General features: G+C 34.3%; 1 protein-coding gene across 2 annotated transcripts in view; it reads right to left on the minus strand.

Annotated features, from left to right (window-relative positions):
* Window positions 1–19,127, minus strand: part of LOC131078477 (agamous-like MADS-box protein MADS1) — a 63,695-nt gene extending 44,568 nt beyond the window's left edge. The window contains exons 1-4 of one of the 2 annotated variants that reach the window (XM_059220239.1): window positions 19,001–19,127; window positions 18,805–18,904; window positions 18,501–18,542; window positions 15,651–15,782 (exon numbers count right to left, since the gene is read on the minus strand). In XM_059220239.1, the coding sequence (XP_059076222.1) occupies window positions 15,666–15,782; window positions 18,501–18,542; window positions 18,805–18,904; window positions 19,001–19,026 (285 nt within the window). In that variant the 5' untranslated portion in view covers window positions 19,027–19,127 and the 3' untranslated portion in view covers window positions 15,651–15,665. Of the gene's footprint in view, window positions 1–15,650; window positions 15,783–18,500; window positions 18,543–18,804; window positions 18,905–19,000 lie in introns of those variants that run through there. The other variant, XM_059220238.1, reaches the window with a different exon arrangement.
* Between the last annotated feature and the right edge of the window lie 301 nt (window positions 19,128–19,428).

The following is a 19,428-nucleotide window of genomic DNA, read 5'->3' on the forward strand; positions in this document are numbered from 1 at the left end:
AACAGTCAGAATAAGTTGAATCTGAGACATATGAGATGGGTAGAATTCTTACAGAGCTACACATTTATGTTGAAGCATAGGAGTGGGAAGTCAAACAAAGTTGCTGATGTACGGAGTAGGAGGAATTTGTTGACAGAGATGAGAGTGACAATATTAGGATTTAAAGAGTTGAAGACCTTGTATGAGGGTGACCCGAATTTTGCAGAACCTTGGAAAGCATCTAGAGACCGGTTATGGTAGATAGAAGCAAATGGTTGGATTATTTCATTCAGGATGGGATGTTATTCAAAGCAGTTCAATTATTACCTAAAAGTTCTATGAGGGAACATCTGATAAAGGAGAAGCATAGTGGAGGATTAGCTGGACACTTTGGTGTTGACAAAACAATAGCATTGGTAAGTGAATATTACTTTTGGCCTCAGATTCATAAAGATGTTAGGAAATTTGTGCAGAGTTGTACAGTTTGTCAAGTTACAAAAGGTAGTAGTCAAAATGTGGGATTGTATAAGCCTTTGACAGTCCCAAAGAGACCTTGGGAAGACATAAGCATGGATTTCATACTTGGATTACCTAAGACATAGAGAGGGAATGATTTTATATTTGTGGTGGTGGACAGATTCTCAAAGATAGCTCATTTCAAAGCTTGTAAGAAGACATCAGATGTAGTACATGTAGCTGACTTATTCTTCAAGGAAGTGGTGACATTGCATGGATTACCTAAAAGCATAGTTTCAAACAGAGATACTAAATTTGTTGGTTATTTTTGGAGAACACTTTGGAAGAAGATGAAGACAGATTTGAAGTTTAGTTCTAATTTTCACCCACAGACTGATGGACAGACAGGAATAGTAAACAAGAGTTTGGGAAATTTGTTGAAATGCTTAGTTGGAGAGAAAACTGGAAGTTGGGATTTGATTCTTGCACAAACAGAATTTGCCTACAATATTTCAGTGAACAGGAGTACTGGAAGAACACCTTTTGAGATTTATACCGGAGCACACCCTAGAGGTATATCAGAACTGAGGGATATCAGTAATGAATAAAAGAAGAGTGCAGAGGTAGAAGAATTTGCAGATCACATGAAGGCTTTACATATTCAAGTTAAATAACATTTGGAGGATATGAACAAGTATAAGGAGAAACCAGATGACAAGAGAAGACATAAGGGATTTGAAGTTGGCCATGAAGTGATGGTATATCTGAGAAAAGAAAGATTTCCACATGAAACCTATAACAAGTTGCAGATGAGGAAGTTTGGACCTTGTAAGATCTTGAAGAAGTTCACTTCCGGAAATGTATATGAAGTAGAATTAATGGATAGTTTGAGTATTTCACCTATATTCAACATTACAGATCTACATCAATATCATGAATCAGAATTCAGTGAAGACAATATTACAGCCTTGGAGAAACAGTTGCCCTAGAAGGAACCAGACCAGATTGAAGACAATCTGGACAATAGGATTGGGGGTAGTACCCGAAGTAGTTAGTACATGGAATATCTTGTGAAATGGAAGCACAAACCAGTTGAAGATTCATCTTAGATTTCTCAAGCAGAGGTAGACCGCCTTGGTTTTCCTCTAACCCCAGCAAAGTGAGAGACTCACTTTTTTTAACAACACCAGATATCTGATGCAGGAGCATCCCCGATTCTTGGCAACCTTGCATCAACCAAAAATATTTCTTTTCAAGTTCTTTTCTATTTTGCAATTTCAACATTTCTTTCTGCATTTTCTTGCTTTGGTTCACCGGATCTTGCGAAGATGGATTTTCCTTTAGGACATGATCATCTTCCTTATTCCTAAACCACAGAGCATTTGGATCATTTTTTGGCAATTTACCGATTCCAGATTCCAAGACAATTTTCTAGCTTAGGACACCGAAACCCCCTGGACCTATTTTGCTATTGGTGAATCTTGCGGATCCTTTCCATAGCTTGCAGAGCCCCAGTTCATAGATTCCAATGTTCCTTGGACCTTCCCTTTGATCCGTACTTCATCCTTTGGATTTTCTAGAGGAATCTCTTTGGCAGAGGTCGACTTGGTGTTTACACGTTTGGTCTTGTTCTTCGGCATTTGATCCCTTTTGGACCGATCGGATCTTTTTGGATCATATAAATCATTGTAATTGAGTATTGGAATTCATTCCAGGGAAGTTAGAAAGAACATAGAAGGCATATCTTAAGATTTAGTGGTCTAGAGTTGACCAATTCTGTAATTGAGCATGTATGTAGCAGGCAAGTGAGCCAAATCTTGTAACTCGGATGTTACCGGTTATTTGTAATCATTTTTTCATGATCTAATTCATTCAATTCTACATTGCCTCCATCATATCCTCATGTTTCCATTGTGTTTACTCTTGTTGCCTGGTCCAGATTGATCTCTTTGAGGTCCCTCCTAATTGGTGACTACACCAATGATATTCAAATTTTCAGTAGAACAAAAAAGGAACACTTGTGGCATATCAGATAAGTATTTCAAAAGTTGAGAGAAGTTGCTAATAAACAACAAGAGTAGTTTCAAAAAGATAGAATTTTTCTATTTAGAATTTATTATTTCTTTCAAGGGATTGAAGATAGATCTCAAAAAAGAAAAGATAATTGAAGAGTTCCCAACACCAACAAGAATTGGAGAACTAAGATCTTTTCATGGATTGACAAGTTTCTACATGAATTTAGTTGGGAGTTACAAAGCTATTTACACACCGACGACAAATATAATTATGGGAGATTGGAAGTACATCAAGTGGATATCTGGAGCACAAAAAAGTCAACATTGCGTAATAAGGGTGGTATTGAGTCAATAAGGAAGATCAACAGTATATTTTAGTAAGTATTTGAATGATCCAAGAAAGAGATACTCTACGATCAAGAACTTGATGTCGTAATTCAATCCTTGATGAAGTGGAGACATTATTTGTTGGCAAAAGAATTTTTGTTGCATACTAACCATCAAATATTACAATATTTGAATACTTATGGTATATTAAATCAAGAACATATGAGATAGATAGAGTTTATGTAGAGCTACATATTTATATTGAAACAACAGAGTCTGAAATCTAACAAAGTTGTGTATACATTATGTAGACGACAAAACGTCTTCAGAAAGATGAAGTTAGTTATAATGAAATTTAAAGAGATGAAACACAGGTGTATGAGGATAACCTCATAGCAAAATATTATTGCAGAAAATTATTGCAGACATGTTGTCCGCGTAGCATATTGTCATTCATGTCAACCCTCAGTATGGTGTGATTTCTTTGATGGTTGCACTTGTATGTTGACAATGTACAGTAATGATATTGAAATTATTGGTTGGATATCGTGCCTTGCATACTAAAGTGGTAATGTGTATCATGACGACATATTAAGATGAGGATAAAAAATATTAACATGAGGATTAGAAGTTGTTGGTATAAATTAGGTCTCATAATTACACTTTACTTAAGTTGACTAAGGCTAATGCATTTTATCTTAGTTTGGATATGAGACACTTAAGGAAGTTTACACATAGGGATGATGTATATAGGAGAATTTCCACCTTTTGGTTGTCTTATCTTGTTATTACATTCAACCTTCGATGGGTGATCCACCTCTCATGGAATATTTTATTATTTCTACTACCTACCCTCACCTACCCTTGTTTCTCATTGGGCCACATGTCATGTTCGTGTACTCACATATCCATATGGCCTTGCCTTTATAAGCAGGCTCTCATTCTTTGTATTGGTTAATCCAATTGATCATATTTGCATATTGATGAGAATATTGTTTGTTCTTGTCAAATTATTCTCTCTTATTTGTTCTATTGTTTGTGCTCTAGATCTTGGCTATTTTCAACAAATTCTTACAGAAGTATTAAAATGAGTTGGATATGATGTTGACAATGTTGTAAACAATTGATTGATCACTCTTCTTGTTACCATGTAAGGAATTGATGTTACAAATATTTTGTGGTCTCTGCATATTATTGAAAGAATAAGAATGCAAGAAGTTATATTGTTGACTATCTCAGAGAATGCTCTATATTTCTCTATAGTTGAAGATATGGACTTTGAGTTTGCAAAATACCTTGTATGTGTTGGGAACTATATATCTTTCTCTATTTAGGACACTCGAGTTGTAGCAGATGGTTCTAGTAACTGCAATATGCAGATAGCTTGGTTCAATGGGAGAACAATCTAGGAAATGCTCTACATTTATGTGTTTTCTGCAACGGTTTGGTGAATGTTTCTTGCCTTTGCAGCTCACAAGAACTTCAAATTTTATCAGATGAATGTCAAGTCATCTTTCTATAATAGTGATTTAGAAGAATAATTCTACATAGATGATCTTGAAGGGTTTCAGTTATCAGAGGATCTGAACATGGTTTGCAGACTCAAAAAGGCTTTATATGCTCTCAAACAAGCTCCTAGGGCTTGATATACAAGAAAGGTACCGTGGATAGCATTATTTATATTTAGGTTGAGGAAGAAAAGTTTTTGATAGTTCTATATGTTGAAGAGATCATGTTTGGTGGATATGATCATATGTGTAAGATGTTTGCTAAAGAGATGCAAAAGCAATTTGAGATGTCTATGATTGTAGAGTTATCTTTTTTCCTTAGACTTCAAATTGCTTAGTTAGATGATGATATCTTTATTTTTCATGCTAAGTATGTTAAAGAGATGTTGAAGAATTTTAGTATGTCAAATTCTAAACTAGTGAGTACTCTCATGACTACTAGTTGTCAATTGAGTAAGGATGATGAGTCACCTAAAGTTGATTAGACTCTTTATAGGTCCATGATTGGTGGACTACTTTACTTGACTACTTCTAGAACTAATATTATGCATGCAATATATTTACTTTCAAGATATCAAGCCAATCCTAAATAAACACGTGAGAGGGTTGTCAAAAGGATATTCAGATACATCAAGGACACTCCAGACTATGGTTTATGGTATAAAAGAGATGATGACTTCTCTTTGAATGCCTATACTGATATTGATTAGGTTGTTTATGTAGATGACAGGACGAGTACAAGTGGTAGCTCTTGGGAAATAGATTGGTCTCTTGGTTGAGTAAGAAATAGGGCTTGGTGTCCTTGTCAACAGCGGAAGCTGAGAATCTAAGTATATTGATGCAAAATCATGTTGCACCAAAGTGCTCTAGATGAAGCAAACATTGAAGGGTATCGAAGTAGTAAATGATGAGCCTATTCCTATTTTGTGCGATAATAAAAGTGCTAGAAATATTTCAAAAGAATACAATGATGCATTCAAGGATCAAACAAACCTCCATTCAGTATCACTTTTTGAGATAGAAGGTTACAAGCAAGAAGTCAAATTGGAATATGTTCCTACAAAGGATCAGATTGCAAACATTTTGACAAAGGTACTTTCAAAAGATACATTTGGGCATCTTAGGGAGAACCTAGTGGTTATTGCCTATCCTTCCACTAACTAGATGTATAAGATGATCCATCTATCAAGGAGGGAGAGATTCAAAATATATGATTTTTCTCCTAGATTGATGGGGGCTACCTCTCAGGGGGAGTAGGTAATTTGTTGGTTGCTGCAGCTAGGGGAAGAATGTATGGGAGATAGTGCTAATAGGTTATGGAGAAGTTTACCCTTTGTCCTTGATGTCAAAGGGGGAGATAGTGCATATAATTTGTAAGGAGCGAGTGCAGATAATTAGTAAGGAAAGAGTGTAGATTATAAGTGAGTGTTGTCAACGTTGTGTTGTCATTGATGTGTGTTGAGATATCATTGTTGAAGCTATAATGAAGTTCATGATTGGATGTTGACCATCAACTTGGTGTTGAGGTCTATACTCAATATGTTGTGGTGTCATTGGTGCTTGCATGTTGATGATGATAATGATGATGTGTTATGTTGAGAAACAATGATGGTTGAAGTTCATGCCTTGTTGTTGTCAACAACGACGTTATCATGTTAATATCATATTAAGATGAGGATTAGAAGCATGGCGATGAAGTGGATATGATTTTGATGATTTTGTGCATGCTACAAGTTGTTCTATCTCTATTATTTATGGTGCTACAAGGATGTTGTGGTCTTTACAGGTTGGTGAAGTGTATAAGTGCAGGGAAGTGTTATGAAGACTATTTGGAAGAATACTTTGCATTTGAAGCTATGGTCTTTGCAAGTTGGTGAAGTGTGTAAGTGCAATATCTTGGCAAGATCATTGTTGGTCGAGACTACAAAAATTACTCATTAATTCTCTGCATTGATGTTTCAGCTCCTACGGCTTGCTGGACATGTTGATATTGTTTGTACAATAACTTTGTTCAGATTTTAGGTGATGTATTACATCACAAGTATGTTTGGTAATCTTCTATCTCATGAACTTGTGTTTGATGGCCTCCCGAGTAAAGAATTTAGTATCTTTTTGGTTGTGCCAACTTGTCTTGGCATGACAATGTGAAAGACGTATATGGGAATTTTGTTGAGTGTTTATAGAAAGGCTTTGTGTTATGTATGATAGTGTTTAATCTTTTTGGTGCCACTTTTTTGTTTGGAGTTAGTTTTTAGGGTGTTTTGTGGTTACCTAGCAAATATAGGTTATTCTCTCTCTCTCATGCTATGCATTTAGTAGTTTGTGCCACCGTTGGAGAATGTGTTGAGTTGTGTTCGGGCACTGCTATATCTTAATTTGAGTCACATTGTGTAAATTCAATTGGATGATGTTTTTGGGCCGACTGGTTAAGTGATGACCTTTCAATCTACACATTACCCTATTGCTAACTTGAGAAAATATGCATCAGTGATGTTTGGGAATGCATGGAAAGATGTAATAAGTTGTTTTACGTCCACTCTGTCTCGGGTCATTATTTGTCTACTGTTCTAGCCAGCCTAATTTGATGTTTCCTCAGCTTGTGAAGGATATATAGAAGATCAAGTTACTTGGTAGTGAGTAGAGTGTGTGCATTAATTGAGGCAATAATATTGTGTGGTGGAATTTTTGGAGCTGAAATGTTGGATGGTTGCTTGAGGCAGCATGTTAAGAGCACCTACTTTCTAAGAGGACTGCTAGAGGCTGTGAGCTAAAGGCTTATTCATTGTAATTCACATTTTCATGTATCCTGCTCTAAGATAGTGAATCTCTTCCACGGGTCCTTTTTATTTTTCTTTGAGGTACTGAACTTTGTTAGCAAGTCCTTCAAGGAACAATGTGCTTTCTTAGACAGCAAACCTTAAAACAAATTGTAATTCTTATTCATATATTGTGTAAGAGGACTGCTAGAGGCTGTGAGCTAAAGGCTTATTCATTGTAATTCACATTTTCATGTATCCTACTCTAAGATAGTGAATCTCTTCCACGGGTTCTTTGTATTTTTCTTTGAGGTACTGAACTTCTTTAGCAAGTCCTTCAAAGAACAATGTTCTTTCTTAGACAACAAACCTTAAAACAAATTGTAATTCTTATTCATATATTGTGAGATATCTCTCACCGTGGTTTTTCCCTTATTGGATTTTCCATATAAATCTAGTGTTCTCTTATGCATTGGTGTTCATTGCTTTATCTTTCATTCTTGTTGATCTGTTTAAGGATATTGAGTTTAATTGTGCTAAAGGTTTTAAAATTTAAGAGAATACTGATTCACCCCTCTCTATATTTTTTTGTTTTTAACACAAAAAACCCTATGGCTAAGAAGGATGAGATACTAACCATACTTAATGAAACTAAGGATGGATTAGAACAATTGGAAGAAGAAGTGAGGGGTCGTAGTAGATCTAGGTTTAACGAAGAAGAAATTCAAGAGGGGATGATAATAGATGTGAACAAAGTATCTCGTGTGAGCATAGGGAAAACCAATCAAATACTAGGGCATGTAATGAAATAAAAAACAACTTAGATTAGAATTTTTTGTTGGGAAATAAACAGGTTCAATACAAAACATTGTGAAAATAAATCTTTATCTGATAAACTAATCTAAGGATGAGATTACAGGCATCCATAGAAGTGTAGCATCCTAAGTTGTACTCCCTTACAATTTTGTCGCTATTTGGGCCCTCATTTTGCTGTTTGTCCCCCAAGGACTGATTAGAGCCCTGATTCTACTCATACCATGTACTAAACTCATTTTTTTCAAAACCTAAACTTTCTCCCCCGATTTGTTGAGTCCCTGATTGGTCAAGACTAGAGCGCTAGCGCCCTGGTCCTCAGGGACCCAAGCTCCCTCGCTATGGTCTTCCCAATCAGAGCCCATTTTGGGGCCTCTTATTGGTAATTTGAAATGAGTGGGAAACCTAATCTCGGTCGGCTCATGTCAAAAAATTAATTTTTTCGACCAAGAATTTTTAAAAGCAGGTCTATCCCTCTCATTTTGATATACACTCCTAACAATCATCGGATGAATCAAAATTCAAGCAATCAAGAATTCAAACTCAAGTGAGCAAGCAATCAGTCTTCTTTCAAGCATTAGAGCAGAAGATAAGTCAAGATTCAAGCATTGAGATGACATTCATGTTCTATGTTTTATGAAGACTACATGAAACACTAATTCCTTGTGAAGACAAACAAAAATTCATAAAAAGGTATATCATTAGTGTTTCATGCATTTTCAACATTTCCCTCAAAAGGAAATCACTTCCATTGCAGCAATTCAATTACATTTCAATTCTATTTCATGGTTAATTCCAACATTAGGGTTTGACCTAAGGCAAACCCCTATTCCCAACCATTTTTCCTTCTATAATGTGTGCAGAAACAGGTATGGAGCTATAATTTTTAGAATCTACATTATTCACAGAAACGAACAGGTTCCACTTTAGTCGGCAAAAAGTTTGGAGGACAAGAGTGACGGGCATTTTGGTCCCGGCAATTTAGGATGACCTTTAGGGAAAAGATCTAAACACTCACATATTACTCAGATCCAATTTTTTGGCTCTGTTACATAACTATAGCTCATTATTTAAGCATAAATGCTTCAATTTTAGCACATTTACCCTAATTTCAGCATTTTTATAATTGAACTTAAAATGGAACCCTTCTTAGCCCTTCTTTAGTTGGATTAAGGCTAGATCTATTGGATTCGCCCCTCTTTAGTATAATGTCCCTAAACAAAAATGTTAATGGTTTTTACTACATTTTGGGTAAAACCCTAATAATATTTTTTACCATTACAAGAAGCAACATGAAAATCTGTAACACATGTGCAAATCTTAAAAATTAAGTTACTTTAATTTTTGAAAACCCATGATTAAATCCTTCTTCTTTATGATGCCAAAAATCAACCTGTTAACCATGGTTAATAAACCTATCTTATGTGAACCCATAGATGGAATACTCTACGAGTTTTGAAAAACTAGCGAGTTTTTTTGCTCGACGAGTAATTACGCCCTTAATTCGCATTAAAAAATTGCAGAACTTTTGGGAAAAATTTGGTTGCATAAAAAAAGAGGCCCAAATATGTCAAAAAAATATCTAATTATTTTTTCAATTCAATCTCTTTCTTCATCAGAATATATACATGAAATATAACATTTAAGTGTATTCAATATGTCATTTTCCTTTCTTATACTCTAAGTTATATTTCACGTATATATTGGCAACATGATTGAGAGTTGTTTCAAATTTCTAGACGTTACAATGCAAATTCTAGGTTGTAGAAGATATTTTAATTTTTCAAACAATCAAATTTCAATTTTCAGTAAGCTCCTACTTGCTCTCTCATTCTCACTCACTTTATCTACCTCAAATTTTAGACCTATCTATCTCCCTATCACTCTTCATCTACCACCTCTCTCTACCACCTCTCTCTACCACTCGCTATCTCACTCTCTCCTCTCTTCCCCAAGACCTAGACCTATCTCTCTACCCCTCTCTCTCTCTCACCTTCAGACCCCCATGAGGGGTACTACCCTCAACCTCATTTTGGCTAGGTGTAGGAGCCACATTGAACTCCTAGGACTAGACCCTCTAGTTTTACCTCTCCCTTAGTTTTCAATAGAGTTGGGAAGAGAAAGATGTAAAATGTTTTGATGTAGTATTTAATTTTTGTTTTACAAAAACAATTTCCTATTCCATTTTGTCTCAGTCTATTAGCCATTAGCATTCCATAAGAGGATGCCATTTTGTACCCAATTTGCATCAAAATCAAATATATCTAGCCTCAGTTTGTTTCTTTTGTTTACTCATTTATTGACTCATTAGATGCATCTTCTCATTGAATTTTGCAAAAAATGTATGCATTTCTAATTAAATTTAAGCAATTTCTTAAGTTGCTGAGTTTTTTGCCAATTGTTCGTAGAGTTTTCACTGTGTTTTTTGGGCCTTGGTGAGTTTTCTCTTTTGGTGAGTAGTTCAACTATGTGTGAACTTATAACATCAACAAATAATGACTAACATCAACATAAGATAATAGCAATAAGGCATAAATCACCAACTTAACATCCACACATAACACAAGATTTATGTGAAGAAAACCTTCAAAGAAAAAAATCAACCAAGAAGAGAAGACAAGATTGTATTAACAATAATAAAAGTGCTTACAATACAGTCACTTCCATTATCCTCTTTACCTCCAACATACCAAAACCTATGTACATGTGAACAACATCCTTATGCCTCCCATCCAACCTTCATTCCTGTAGAGAAAACTAAATTCAACTATTCCCTATTCTATTAAACAAAAAATCTACACCCAAATGGCGAATTTATAGAATGGAAAGAGCTCCAAAACTACCAATAAAGGTTCCCAAAGAAGACTCTTCATTACTCACAATCACAACCCTTTGGATGCCTCCAAAAAACTCAAAAATACATCGGTTTAGCTTCCATTATCTTCCCTCCAATATGCACACCTATACTTGCAAGATAAACATTACATTAAATGTAATAAATGATCAGAAACCAAGAGACACTTGTTGCCTCTTCTAATGAGCCTCATTTTTAATCCTTTTTATTTAAGCTTTTATGCTCATAAGATTGCTTTCCCTATTTCTATAAGACATTATACCTTATGTTTTAAGTCTGTTTTCAACTTAAACCTGTTTTAATCCTATAATATTTAAACCTATTAATGAATGCTATATGATTATGTTAATGATTGTATGAATGGCATGAATAATGATAATTTGAGTAATGCTAGGTAGACAAGAATTCTTGCATGTTAACCTTTGTGGAGGCCTCCATTAAGAAGCAGACCGAGTCTAAGAAGATGAATAACTTCGACACTATCAAGTATTTATGTAGAAGACTTTGAAGTAGTCAACTCCTCAACTATACGCCCAAATTATGGAGACTCCTAGTTCTATTAGAAGAAAGTTGCTTGTTCCATATTATGCATTTGTTTTGGATGTCATCTACTGCAGTAAATAAAGGAGAAATTTGCGTTGGATTTGTTGTAATAAGCAAGAGTCCTATTAGAACTCAACCTTCCTGTTTCCATGTTTCATGTTTTTAATAAATTGTCATCCTCCTAGTTAGTCAGTGTTGAGCAACCAAGTAGTTAGGATCAATTATAGTTCCGTTTTCTATAAATTCATCACTCCTCCTTTTCAAGGGAGGAGAGAATGAAATATGTAATCTTGCATTCTGCTGAAAAATATTAGTATCTAAATAAGGGATGTTTATCTACAAATACTGTCATTTGTCTCAATAAAGTGATGGATAACATGATATTCTGAGTATCTTAGTTTAGTTAGAGTTTGGGAATACTCTTCCAAGGGGCCCCACTTGGTGAGGTTTCCATCTGTCCAATTATTAGATAGATTTCATTCAATTCATAGTTGCAGTTCCAGTTGTTGACTATTCTTGCAGCCACAAAAATCCCATTTTGTCACTATTCCTGCAACCAAGGTAGAACAGAGTAGTTCCTTTCTGCTTACTGAAACTCCTTTGTTGAGTCACATTTTCCAGTATGTCTCAATCATTAGAATATGCTTAAAGGATTGTTAGGTTGTATTTATTTTGCAATACTTGTTTTTGCACATTTCATTGAGGTAGCCTACATTCATAGAGTCCAAGTAGCTCCTAGTGCACACACACAATGCTTACCCATTTCAAGTTACACGTCCTTAGGTTGATCGATAAATGAGCTTCACTAGTGAATTAGATGGCTACCAAGGACATTTCATCCCTAAGTCATGGTGTCATAACTAGTTAATTAACCATTGTTGAAGTCCTACCTCTTCTATACTTCTCTCTTGGGGAAGCCCATATGTCACTCTTTTTCCACTTTCTTAAGTCATTATATATATTATTCTAGGAATCCATAAGTGGGGAAAAGAATATTAAATATTTGTGTTCACAACCCACTTTTACCGTTGCTAGTGTAACCCATCACCTGTTATGAATGTATTACAAACATTGTGAGAGTTAAATATTCTCCCAATACATCCTAAGTTCCTTAAGATACTTTCCAAGAATGTTAGAACCATGTCATAGGATTTACACGGTAGATGGAACCTTAACCCTAACATTCTCCCACTTGACATCATGCATTGTAAATACACCCACAAGAACAACAAACAATGGAAAATCATCCCTTAGCCATCCATGTACCATCCAAATCTTCACCATGGTTCTAGTTCTCTAACAAGACACCTGCAAAAGCAGCCATGACAACCACCATCAAGCATCAAACTCATCATATCCTCCAACATGCCACATATGGAAGTAAAAGGAACATGACAAGGTGAACCATGTCAACTGTCACTAAAACCTACATGAATAAGCATCAAATTCAAATGATAACAATGGATCTGAGTAACTACCTTACTCATACCACCTAGAATAGCAACCATAACAAATTGCAATTCATCCAAGCTAACCATACCTTAAACCGAGGTCCAACATAGATTTAACTTCATGTTGTAAATATATGAACTTTAAACCTACAATCAAGTCTTTGCATATCCAACCTTCTATCTCAAACAAACATACCAATGCAAAAATAACCACAGAAAAAGGCCAACTAAAAAAGTCTACATCACGACTAAAATAATCTTGTGGATATAGACAGTCCACATTCAACTCATCCCACTACAATCAATGGGTTGTACATACCTAAAAATTGTACAACTCATAGATCCAAATCCAATTAAACATGCAAACTCATTATCAGATCAGTATTCAGCAAACCAAGATATCACACAGGATAAACAAACATATATCAAGAAACTCCCACTACATGAGCAATGTCAAATCTGAAAAAGATCAAAGCATACACAGTCTATCTATAGTACTTCACATAGAATATGTGGCTAACTCTTCTATCACATTGTGTCAACGAAACATACATTATCTATAGATCCCGCAACTAAAAAAAGGTGCAATAGCTCTCTCACTATCAGTCTCCATAGCTCTCCAAAGTTCTTCACACTCAACCATGTGCATACATACATCTAGGAAGAAAAACAAGAATGAAGAGAGAACCTACAAATCAAACCATATCCTTCCCTTACACTAACATGTACCAAACTATGTAATGTAAGATCTCCTTCACCATTCCCATACTAAAAGGGTATCAACATCTAACATTCAATCAAATACATGGCACCAATAAGATGTAAACCTCTCATGCAAAAGGTAGATCAAATAAACTATATATTTCTACAACAAAGGGAATTATGCCCAAAGTTGCAAACCATTTCCTATACCTCTCCAAATAATTCCTCAAAACTATATCCATAGCTTAAGACCAATGATAAGAACAACAAAAATTCATAAAACCATGCATCTTCTTCTCAACAAGTCCTCGGGACTTCTATATTCAAGACTTATTCACATGAGAAAATAAGATATAAAATAAAGAATGCATCTAATAACCAGGTAGGCAATACCTCTCAGATCATTCACTACCAAGTAGACCAAGAGTTGAAAATAAGATTGTCATGTGCTCACAAAACCAAGCAATAAAGCTTATAATAAATGTCACTCTTCTTTTCAAGTCCATAATGTATTCACATCCATAACCAGGTGTAGGCTCCTTGATCTTTCTACTAAAATCCTCATCAAAGAGTCACTATCTCAACACATGATCCCAAAATGATGAGATCTCATAGCCTCACTCAATTCTCTCTAGTCTCGATGAGCATAAACCAATCAATCCATGCTTCAAATTTGATCCTGCAAAATCATGAAGCTCCAAGAATATGATTAATACTCTAAACCAAAGAGAAATAACATAACCTCAACAAAGACTCAAGAGTCGTCCATGGCACCAAGATGTCACCTTAACCATCCATCATTAAATGATGAATCCACATCACTATCAAACCTCCCACTAAATCATGTAACCAAGCTCTTCAGTCATTATGACAACCATCTCCTAACTGAAGATCCTTCATGGCCCCAACACAATCAAATAACTCAACCAAGAGATCCCAAAAGAAAGAGTCAAACCACAATCTCCAAATCAAAAATATACAACTACACATCCTTTGTTAATGGAACCAACGATGTCAAACTCTCACTGCAATCTAAAGGTGGAATCTAAGAGCTCCATATGAAACCAACACCCATTGCAAAAGATCATCAACCTTCTAATCATATATTGTTTATGACTCACAATACACTACAACCACAACACTAAAATCTTGAAACAAAGAAGATAGAACACATTATGTGACTACATAAAGATCCCACTGAAAGTGATACCGAGTAATACATGGCATCATGAACATCATTACTAAAACTCCACTTAAAGTGAACGGAGCTTCTCATGCACCATAATCTATTTCTAAGATTCAAATGATCAATTATATCAAGTACTCCAAATAATCATTTTCTCAATGTAATAATGGTGATCATCAGCAACGGCTTACCAAACCAAATCCTCATCAAATAATCTAAAAGGTCAGCATATATGCAACATCTCAAAGAAGAAATACATAATCAATGCTCCAATCCCAAATAACTAAAAAATTCAACCTCACATCAGTATCATGCATAATAGAGATAATTAGACATAACATGTAGATTTCCAAGACTCAAACTCTAGAATCAACACTAGACCTGTTTTACCAAACAAACACACATAGGAGTAACCATAGATCAATAGGAACCTTCCAAGTAGTATGCAAACCTATAATTGTCTCTATCCAAAAACCTTGAATCCACTTATACCATAGATCTACATACCATAGGTTTTAGTTATCATTTAAAACCTACAAAACCATCTCTATAAATCTAAAATCCATTCAAACATCCAAACATTCACATTATACATGTCATCTAAACAATAGAAATACCACATCTACAAAACCCAACAATAGAAAATAAGAGATCATTGCAACCCAAGAAAGGAAAGGAAAGTTCTCCAGGAGCTTAAACCATATGAAAACATATCAACTCCAACTCCAACTCTCAAAGAGGTCAGTGGGTTATCTTCAAGTTTTTTCATGTAACCATAGGCTAAAACCATGAACCCAACATATGCACTCCATTCCATAGTCCAAGCAATTAGTCTATCTACATGTGACTAGGATATCCATACTAATCCAACATGACCACCTTCTCACTACACATGACCACAAGGTAAAGGAACAAGACCACCAAACAAGAGAATACATACATATTATCAAACTCCATTAAGATCCATAAACATGAGCAACTCCATGAAGATCCATAAGCATGAGCATTGAATTTCCAGCATAGATCACATTGATAATATCCATGGTTTTCAATCTCACAAATCTACAAAACAGAGTTAACTCACAAAAAATTCATTGCAGCCCCAAAAGCCTTCCAGCAACATGTAATTCCTTCTAAATGATTCCCACAAGCTTGCCAAGATAGGAAACCAAAAATGGAGGAACACCCAACTCTAATACCAAATGTTAAGAAATAAGCAGGTTCATTACCAAAGATTGTGAAAATTAATTTCTATGCTATAAACTAATTGAAGGATGATATTCAAGGCTTCTATAGGAGCAACATGAAAACCTAAACTCATATGAAAATCTAAAAACTAAGTTGCCTTAATTTTGAAAAACCCATGATTAGATTCTTCTTCAATATGATGTCAAAAATTAACCTGTTGACCATGTTTAATAAACATATCTTATGTGAACTTATAATAGAAAGAAAAGATGATGAACATCAACATAAGGTAGCAGCAATAACGCATAAATCAGCGACATAACATCCACACATAACATAAAATTTAAATGGAGAAACCCTTGCAGGAAAAAACTCCACCAAGAAAAGAGGACAAACTTGTATTAACAATAATAAAAGTGCTTCCAATACAATCACTTCCATTCACTTATTTGCCTCCACCATAGCAGCACCTATGTACATTTGAACAACCTTGTTATGCCTCACATCCGACCTTCATTTCTGCAGAGAAAGCTACATTTAACTATTCCTCATGTTTTGTTACACATAAAATCTACATCCAAAGGCTTAATTTACATAATGACAAGAGCTCCAAAACCACCATCAAATTTTCCCAAAGAAGACTCTTCATTACTCAGGACCACAACCCTTGGAATGCCTCCATGAAACTCGAAAAGATATCAGTTTAGCTTCCAATACCTTCCCTCCAACATGGACACCTATATTTGAAAGAAGAGAGGACAAACTTGTATTAACAACAATAAATATGCTTACAATACAATTACTTCTATTCTCCTATTTGACTCCACCGTAGAAACACCTATTGACATGTGAACAACCTTCTTATACCACCCATTCATCCTTCATTCTTGTAGAAAAATTACATTCAACTGTTCCACATTCTGTTGCATCACAAATCTACACTCAAAGGCTAAATGTATAGAATGGCAAGAGCTCCAAAACCACCAATAAAGGTTTTGAAAGAAGGCTCTTCATTACTCATGACCACAACCCTTGAAATGCCTCTGCGGAACTCGAAAAGACATCGATTCATCTTCCAATACCTTACCTCCAACATAGACACCTATACTTGCAAGATAGACAATGTAATAAATGGCTAGAAACCAAGAGACACCTATTGCCTCTTCCATACTCCCCACTTGGGAAAGCCCATAGGTCACTCTTTTTCCACTTTCTAAAGTCACTAAATATCTTATTCTAGACATCTATAAGTAGGGAAAATAATATAAAATATTTGTGTTCACAACCCACTTTTACCACTACTAGTGTAACCCATCACCCCTCATGAATGTATATTACAAACAATAATGAGAATTAAATATTACAAATTATTTTCCCAATACATCCTAAGTGCCTTAGAACACTTTCCAAGGATGTTGGAACCATGTCATAGGATTTACAAGGTAGATAGAACCTTAATCCTAACACCTTCTAGAGATATGAAGAAAGTGATGTCTCTTAAATTTTATGGTATAGTCTTAGGAGATGTTACAGAGGCCTGGTTAATCGAGATGGAAAGATAAAACTATTCTAAAGCGACCAAGGTAGTTTGGGGAGCCTACGAGTTGGGAGGTGAAACATCCACTTGGTCGATGAAACAAAAGGCAGAGTTGGGATCAACATCCTTGAGCCTAGCATGGGACCAGTTTTTTGTCATCTTCAGGCTGAGGTGGTTGTCCCAGCTCTATTTTTATAAGAAATTGATAGGTTTCTAGAATCTACGACAAGGGGATTCATCTGTGAATGAGTGTTGGGATAAATTCACCCGACTTCTCAAATATGTACCCAAGTATCAAAAGGATGAGAACTTTAGAATTAGAAAGATCGTGATGGGACTTAACAACCAAATTGGTGGAGAGGTTGACGTACATGGTCCCACTACCATGGAACAATTATATGAAAAGGCTAAAAGGCTATTAAATAGGAGTAGAAACTACAGACAATTTTTGCATACTGTGAGAAGAGTGGTAAAAAATATAATTAATCTTAGTCATCCCAACAATTCAAGAGAGGAATGATAAGCAAGAAGGAAGGGGAAATGTTTGAGTTAGTCTTCATTACTACTATTTAAAAATATAAGGCTTTTAGAAGCTCATAGTAATCTTAGGAAATGCCCATGCACATCTAAATGATTCAACTTCTAGAGAACTTAGAAGTTAATAGATAAGAAGAATAATCCTCACACCTTTGTAATTTCTTTGAAATGTCACAAATTAATTTTGAAAATAAAAATATTTCTTTCTTTTAATTATTTTATTGATGTATCAAATTGAATCTATCATGACATAAACAATATTGTGTTTGATCTTGACAACATTAAGAAATAAAATATTTTTCCATTGACCAAAAGACTAGCAATTTACAAAAGTTAGATTATAATATTTTGAATTACCATATTTAACTAGTAATTATATATTTTAAATTCTTTTTTTTAAAAACTATTATAAAATCAAAATATTTTTAACTTTAGAGGAGTCATAGTAATGTCCATTGAATCATTCACCATGGTAAATTTACTAATTAAACAATTCAAAGCAAGCTTATTTATAAAGAGCTTTTTAAATAGATTAAAATATAACTTCTCAGGGAAAAAATTAATTTTTCATATGATTAGACACTTTTTAAAAAAATAAAGTAAATATAATGTAAATAATATTTTCATTAGAAGGAAAATATATTTTACCTCTATTTTTCGAGATCTAATATATTCTTGTATGAATTTGCCCTGCAAAATTTATATAACAGTTCTATCAGACAATGTAGAATTGATTAAATTAATTTATAATATTATAAGTTTGTTTATCTATTTGAACTCTTTTCAAAAGAAAATATATTCAAAGAGATAGATAAGACATGCTACATGAAGCTCCTCTAACTTTGATGGAAACAAATGTAGTGTCAAACCATAATCAAGGAAAATAAAATTTTCAAACCATAGTCAAGGAAAATAAAATTTTAAATCACATTTAAAAATTATTATAAATTACCTTTCTCCAACGTATCTTCCTAACACCCGAATTCATTTTCATCTCAAGACATTTCAACTCCTTAAAATTCAGTAAATCTAAGTGCTCACCATTCATATATCTGCATCATAAAAATATATTTCTCGTACTTGAAGTAAGTATCAACATTTATTAAAATATAAATATTAAAATATTACCATATAATTCGAATTCTTACTTGTTCATTTTTTCTAAATCTGCCATCTGTTTTTGCAAGTTCTCCACTTCCGAACGTAATGTCTATTCACACAGAGTGTTAGTCATAAATAAGCACTAACTATTTTTCATCATTTACATGAATTTGCCCACGATGTTTGTATTTGAGTGCACTCATTTACAGGGATATGAAGGTATACATGATCTTATTTTAATATTTATAATTTTAGTATAAAAGATTAACATTATTATTTTGTATTTTATATCTTTTGATTGATACATTGAACTTAAAATTTAAAGTTTTAATTTTGTGATTTTGAAGGAAAATAGTTTTAATATGATTAATTATCATAAATTTTAAACATCTAAATCTTTTAGTATCTTTGAAAACAAATCTATACTATTTTTTCTTGATTGTGAGATATTTGAAGAAACTTTATATAAAAATAT

Source organism: Cryptomeria japonica, chromosome 5 (genome assembly GCF_030272615.1).
Source record: "Cryptomeria japonica chromosome 5, Sugi_1.0, whole genome shotgun sequence".
In the NCBI taxonomy this organism is placed as follows: Eukaryota; Viridiplantae; Streptophyta; class Pinopsida; order Cupressales; family Cupressaceae; genus Cryptomeria; species Cryptomeria japonica.